This window comes from Xenopus laevis, chromosome 4L (assembly GCF_017654675.1).
Source record: "Xenopus laevis strain J_2021 chromosome 4L, Xenopus_laevis_v10.1, whole genome shotgun sequence".
Taxonomy (NCBI): Eukaryota; Metazoa; Chordata; class Amphibia; order Anura; family Pipidae; genus Xenopus; species Xenopus laevis.
In genome coordinates, this window is record NC_054377.1 from 72,253,912 (window position 1) to 72,261,452 (window position 7,541).

General features: G+C 40.2%; 1 protein-coding gene across 1 annotated transcript; it reads left to right on the forward strand.

Moving 5' to 3' along the window:
• Nucleotides 1-1,628: 1,628 nt before the first annotated feature.
• On the forward strand, nucleotides 1,629-6,467 carry gng5.L (guanine nucleotide binding protein (G protein), gamma 5 L homeolog). The gene is given in 3 exon segments (NM_001092487.1): nucleotides 1,629-1,745; nucleotides 5,373-5,522; nucleotides 6,111-6,467. Coding segments are annotated over 2 exon segments (207 nt in total). The 5' UTR covers nucleotides 1,629-1,664; the 3' UTR covers nucleotides 5,499-5,522; nucleotides 6,111-6,467.
• Nucleotides 6,468-7,541: the final 1,074 nt, after the last annotated feature.

Genomic DNA, 7,541 nt, shown 5'->3' on the forward strand with positions numbered 1-7,541 from the left:
GTTTTTGTTATACTTCCTTCACATTGTTTTGCAAAACATGATTAATTTGCATTGATGTTGTATGATCAGGTAGAGCTGCAAAAATCCAGATGTGATGGGGCATTTACAACCAGAAGTGCAATGTGCCAAGTGCCATTTTGGATGCAAGATGCCAGGTTTTCCCACAATGCAGTATTTTCCCCAAATAATTAGTCTGAATGCTGTAATTGCTGGCTCTTACCATTAAAATGTGATATATAGGCACAATTCCACTGTTTATATTGAAAATGGCAGCTGTGGAAATCCTGGAGTTAGTGTCAGCTTAAAGGTGGCAGTAGATCCAGTGTTTCCCTGCATTAGTGCAAACACTTGCAAGTAATTCAGATCCAGAGGTAGGACGGATTTGCAACTGCTAATGCTTTGACGGATGGCCAGCTTTCCTCTCAGCCCTAGAACAGGAACCTTTGGGGTATATTTATCAAAAAGTAACATAGTAACATAGTAAGTAAGGTTGAAAAAAGACACAGGTCCATCAAGTTCAACCTTTTAGTTTTTTTTTTGTTTTTTTTTAATCTGCCTAACTGCTAGTAGATCCAGAGAAAGGTAGAGATCACCACAGTCCGCTAGAGTGAAATACCGCCTCTCTCCATTCATTTCTATGGGATTTTAAAAGGCGTATTTATCAAAGGGTAGGGTTGCCACCTGGCCTGTATTTTACCGGGCTGGCCGGTAAAAATGATGCTTGGTGCCAATGTTATTAATAGGAAAAAACGGCAAGAATATAGGAAGGCCAGTATTTTTTTCTGGAAAAGGTGGCAACCCTATCAAAGGGTGAAAATAAAAGTTGGCTCTATGAGAAATACGCCTTTCAAAATCCCATAGAAATGAATGGAGAGAGGCGGTATTTCACTCTAGCGGACTGTGGTGATCTGTAACTTCACTCTTTGATAAATATAACCTTTGTGTCATGACATGGGTCTATGGCAAGGAGTGAGCCACCCATGTTGCATCGTGCTAGGCTTCCTTCTGAGTGTCAGCGACACTAAACAGAATACTGACTTTCCCTAGGCGCAAAATCCCTCCCCCCCTCCCCTTTGTTGCCCCCCTCCCTCCTGGCCTACCTGTCCCGCGAGCTCCGTGGACAGGACCTGTGCAGAGAGGTGAGTAACAAGTTAGGGGCATTTGCAGGGGGGGACAGGTAGGCCAGGGTGGAGGAGGGAGGGGGGAGAGATTTTTGCGCCCATTGGGTTTCCTTCTTCTTTAATTGTTTTCAATTAGCCTCTGAAAATGTTACTTTTATAATCAAGTGAAATATACTGCTACTTCAAGGCAATACAGAGTGTTTACCCCCATTAACTTGAATGTGAGGGGAACTTCTGCAAGGTTTCACCTCATAATAAGCAAAGCCTCAACCTTGAGCGGCTTATCAAACGTTAAAGGCTATCGACACCGACACACACGGGCGTGTAGTGACAAAGCAGTACATGAACTTCCTGAAAAGAAGAGTCGGGCATGGGTCAGTAGAGGCCACGCCTCCCTCAGGCGCGCCCCTCTCTTTACTTTAGGTCCCTAAACACACACACACTAAGCAGGAAGATCTCCCAGCTGTGCGCATGCGTACTCGGCTACAAGAGTATTACTAGCGACCGGAAACTTCGGCAGAAAGTTGATTTGGGGGGAACAAGATGTCGGCTCCAGCAAACGTCTCCGCTATGAAGAAAGTGGTTCACCAGTTGCGGCTGGAAGCCAGTTTCAGTCGTGTAAAGGTGAGCGGGCAGGGGGAATGCGGCGATACATTCACAGCCCAGAAAGTTTGTTTAGAGGAAGGAGTGGGGCTGCCCCTCCCAAGGGCCGCCATCGCCAGGGCCCCGACTTCTCCAACTTCACCGTGAGATGCGGCCGGAACTGGGCTCCCTACTTGCACTTGGCTCTCCGTTGGGGAGTTGTTTTGTAGCCTCAAAGTTGGGTTCATTGGAGAATATTATTAGCTCTTTGTTCTGCTTTTCCCTGTAATTAATTGCCTGACTTTAATCGGGCAGACAGAGCCATCCTTTATATGAGGCGCGTATTAGGAACCTGTTAGTCCCGGCTGTATGGGGAGAGGAGAGGTGTAGTTCCACAACATCCTCAGTAGCAGGTACCGCCTATTCCTTTGCCTGGGGATGTTCCCAGGAATGAGGAACCACTAGTGCTTCCAGCCCTATTGCTATGAAAACCCATTGAAAAGTGTCACTATTACAGTTAGAGATGCACCGAATCCACTATTTTGGATTCGACCGAATCCTTTGCCAAAGATTCGGCCGAATACCGAACCAAATCCAAATCCTAATATGCATATGCAAATAAGGGGTGGGAAGGGGAAAACATTTTTACTTCCTTGTTTTGTGACAAAAAGTCAAGTGATTTCCCTCCCTGTCCCTAATTTGCATATGCAAATTAGCATTCAGATTTGGTTTGGCCAGGCAGAAGAAAAAGACTGAATCCTGGATTTGGTGCATCCCTAATTACAGTAAAACTTACATTTTACGACCCCAGTTTACGTATTTTCCATTGCTTTTTTTTGTGCCTTGCCTATATATAATGCATTTCCTGATTTGACACCATTTTTCCTGGTGCCCCAAAAAACTTTAAATGGGGGTTCTACTGTACTAAGCATGAATAGCCATGTCTGCTTTCTGTAGAAGAGAACCCCCAAAGCCTCCTTTAGCCCAGCGGTGCTGCTACATGTCTTTAGGGTTTTGGGAGAGGAGAGCTGCTTGTATTTACATTTGTACTCGAGCCAAGGAAAGATCATGGCACCTTCAGATCAATGTGGTGAAGCAAATGGCACTGTTCCTGCAGCTCAGAGTCTACTTCTAAAGAGAACAGTATTCCTCTACAAGTCAACTAAAGTCTCGGCTCATTTATTAATATTCCGTTATGAGGACTGGTATATGAGAACAAGCAGCACACTTTGTCTAATTCTACTGGAATTACAGATGCAGTATACCATATTCTTCAGAAAACAGGGTGCTTCTGATTCAGGTCACTGTTGCTGTATTCTTTGTGGCTGTGGATTCAGGTGTCTGTGTTACACCCTTAGTAATCAATAAAGCATAAAGGTGAATCAATCACAGCTCCAAGCAGTAGTTTTAAACTGCAAAATTTTTATTAGCAGTGTTTGCGCACTACATGTTTCGGGCAGAGCCCTTTTTCAAGTGAAAAAGGGCTCTGCCCGAAACATGTAGTGCGCAAACACTGCTAATAAAAATTTTGCAGTTTAAAACTACTGCTTGGAGCTGTGATTGATTCACCTTTATGCTTTATTGATACCATATTCTTCAACATAAATTCAATGAATAGGGCTTGTGCTGAACATATTCTGCTATTTCTTAAGCTTGAAGGAATTAAAGGGGAACTCCACACAAACATAACTTAAGCTTTTTGAAAGTAAACATAATTGCAAGGAACTTTGCAATATACATCAATTAAAAAATAATGCAGACTTTCAATGATTTTTAATGGTTTGGAACAGTTTCCTAAGCCTAGCCCCCTGCTTTCCTGCTGATCGGACTATTTTGCTGAGCTGGCTGACTACGGTTACTTTGTATCAACAGCCATCTGTCCTTCGATTGCATACTCCAAATCCCACAATTCCCTGCACATGTGATTTCAATAAGGAAAGGAACATCACAGTGCAATGCATTTTGGGTTATGTAGTTCCTGCATGCTGTCTGTAAGCTGTGGAGAAGTTGTGTTTTAGTCCCTCCGTCACTGCCAGGATTTCAAATGATGCAGAAAGAGAACTGTTAAACAGATGGATTTCAGCATAGAAAATGGCATTTATTCATACTTTTTGAAGTAGAAACAGGAAACTGTTATGTGGACCTCTTTATCAATTTTTGGAGTTACCCTTTAAACATTATACCTTTCTCAGATTACTGGTTCACAGATTCATGCCTGCATAATGGATTTCTGCCTATCCGTTTACCACAGCAAAGGTTGAAAGGGTTTTTAAAATAAAAAAACATTTTTTAACAGAGCTCTTGTCTGTTGTAAATAAGAGTGGGTGCCTTACATACCTTCTAGGTTGTGGGTAGCCAAACAAAAGGGAAAAAACTGTATTTCCCGGTTTGGTCTGCCTTTCATTTTGGACCCTGCATAGCATATCCGTGCATGGACTACACATGACAGGGAAAATTACTGCATAGGTATCTCGGGAACCATGTGTGAAATCTCCATCTAAGGGTAGAATGCTGTCATTTATTCAAGTACAGTATTTTCAGTCTTGGCCTGTATTTTAAAGGGAGAAAATATACCCTATTAAGAATTATATTCATACAATTTAACATGAGTAGATTATTCTGCCCGTGTTGCATGGATTATATACTACGTGTTTAGTTCAGTGTGAGCTACCATAGTGGCTTCTGAAGAGAAACTCTGAGATTATTTGGAGATGCTAATGAATCATTGGCCAAATTGTCATAATGGTTTTTATTTGTTTAAAAAGCCAGTCTGTCATTAGTCTTGTTTTAAAGATAACTCTTAGGGGCCGATTCACTAACTTCGAGTGAAGGATTTAAAGTAAAAAAAACTTAGAATTTCAAAGCGTTTTTTGGGCTACTATGACCTACGACTATGACTTCGAATCGAACTATTCGAACTAAAAATCGTTCGACCATTCGATAGTCTAAGTACTGTCTCTTTAAGAAAAAACTTCGACCCCCTAGTTCGCCATCTAAAAGCTACCGAACTCAATATTAGCCTATGGGGAAGGTCCCCATAGGCTTTCCTAAGTTTTTTTTGATCGAAGGATATTCCTTCAGTGTTGGATGAAAATCCGTCGAATCGTTCGATTCGACGGATTTTATCGTTCGATCGAAGGAATAATCCTTTGATCGTTCAATCGCACTATTTGCACTAAAATCCTTCGACTTCGATTTTCAAAGTCGAAGGATTTTAATTCCCAGTCGAATATCGAGGGTTAATTAACCCTCAATATTCGACCCTTTATGAATCGGCCCCTTAGTGTGATATTCTGAGAGAATTTTTTATTATTGGTTTTTGAGTTATTGCTTTTTATTCAGCAGTTTTTCAATTTGCATTTTATGCAATCTGGTAACTAGGGTCCAAATAACCCTAGCAACCATGTATTGATTTGAATATGAGAGTGTGAATAGAAAAATCAATAACAATACATTTGTAGCCTTACAGAGCATTTGTTTTCAGAAGGGAGTTGGCAATGCCCATTTGAAAGCTGTTGCATAACATACCAAAAGTTACCTTAAAGGTGGAACCTTCCCTTTAATAAAAAAAAGAATGCTAAAAAAAAAAAATCAGTTTTCCTAAATCTTTACTCTGCCAATAATATGTTTAAATCCTGTTTTTGTTTTTCTAAATCTTCTCACCTATAGGTTTCTCAGGCTGCGGCGGATTTAAAGCAGTTCTGCTTACAGAATGCTCAGCATGATCCACTTCTAACTGGAGTCTCTTCAAGTACAAATCCATTCCGACCCCAAAAAGTCTGCTCGTTCTTGTAAATGCCTTCCTTTTTATTTTTCCTGGTAAGTAACTATTCTATTACCTATTATTGATAACTTGTAACTAAATGGTACATTCAGAATGACCTCTGAGTAAGTAAATAAAGAGCGCTATACATCTACAACTTATAAGTTTTTGACTAGATCATAATATTGGCCATGCAGCCAGTCAATGATAGCAGCCTTAGCAGAGTCTTTGCAGACACACTATCAGACTGTTTGAGGTGGCTGAACTTGACTACTAAATGGGTTAAATGTCCTGCTTTATTGTCTCATGATTCTGCTTTTGTTCCTAGAAACCAAAGCAGGAAGTAGTGTTCTGGCTTTTATGTCAGACATCCAGTCACTCCAGCCTTTATACATTACATTTTTGCCAACTGTATGAAACACTATTTATTTTACAAAGCCTATGTACCCAGTTTTATTTGTACCCTGAACTGTTCCTTTTAACCACCAAGCAGATCCTTCTCTCTAATGAAATATGCAAATCAATTACTTTTTTTTTCTTCCCCTTTTAGTGCTTTTTCATGGACTGTGCAGTTATATATACATACACATTCATTTTGCTATAACTAAGCAGTGCATCACTTTTATCTTTTCATTTTATTCCAGACCATTAACTTTCATTACTGGAGTCTGCTGGATTCTAGAAGACCATCAAAAGGAGTGGACTGGTTTGAGCCTGTGCAAAGCTCAGCCTTGTGATGTGCCAAGTTTTTTTTGTTTTGTTTTTACTGTAATCTTGCATCTTCAAATCTTAACATCTACCTCTCCATTGTGAGATGTCATCAGTAATGTGCATTTCTGTTCATATTCTAAGACCATTCTTTTTATACACTGGTAACTAACAATAAATGTATATCATCTTACATTTGTGTGGTACAGTTTTTTAAAACTGAACAATGGTCTTGTCTTGAATTAACACAAAAGCTAGGATGCAATGAAACATATTAAATACATATTAAAGTATTCTGGTGTAATGTGTCTGTTTAATAAAAATCACATCCCAATTTGTAAAGATAACTGATGATTTATGTATGAATTAAATTAACAGAATAGTTCACCTTTAAAGTAATTTTTAGTATGACTTGGTAGTAACAAATGTTTTTGTTCTAGCTGCTAGGACATTTTATTACATACTTAAAGTTTACATTAAGGTAAACTACCCCTTATGTGGTTAAATGGGTGGTTCACCATTAAAGGGATACTGTCGTGGGAAAAACCATTTTTTTCAAAATGAATCAGTTAATAGTGCTGCTCCAGCAAAATTCTGCACTGAAATCCATTTCTCAAAAGAGCAAACAGATTTTTTTATATTCAATTTTGAAATCTGACATGGGGCTAGACATATTGTCAATTTCCCAGCTGCCCCAAGTCATGTGACTTGTGCTCTGATAAACTTCAATCACTCTTTACTGCAAGTTGGAGTGATATCACCCCCCTCCTTTTCCCCCCCAGCAGCCAAACAAAAGAACAATGGGAATGTAACCAGATAGCAGCTCCCTGGTAGATCTAAGAACAACACTCAATAGTAAAAACCCATGTCCCACTGAGACACATTCAGTTACATTGAGAAGGAAAAACAGCAGCCTGCCAGAAAGCATTTATCTCCTAAAGTGCAGGCACAAGTCACATGACTGGGGGCAGCTGGGAAATTGACAAAATGTCTAGCCCCATGTCAGATTTCAAAATTGAATATAAAAAAAAATCTGTTTTCTCTTTTGAGAAATGGATTTCAGCGCAGAATTCTGCTGGAGTAGCACTATTAACTGATGCGTTTTGAAAAATAGGGAAGATTGTAACATACTTACCGTGATCTTCCTTTCCTGTACGAACTCCATGTCAGTACTTACTGGGTTAGCCCCTCCCCCATGCTCCCATCAGAAGGACCCTCCCCAAGTCTTTAAAGACCGGCCACACCCACCTACCGGCGTCTTTGTAACAAGCTTCTAAAATCACTTGAAAAAGGGCGGGCCGTACTGACATGGAGTTCGTACAGGAAAGGAAGATCACGGTAAGTATGTTAAAATCTTCCCTATTCCC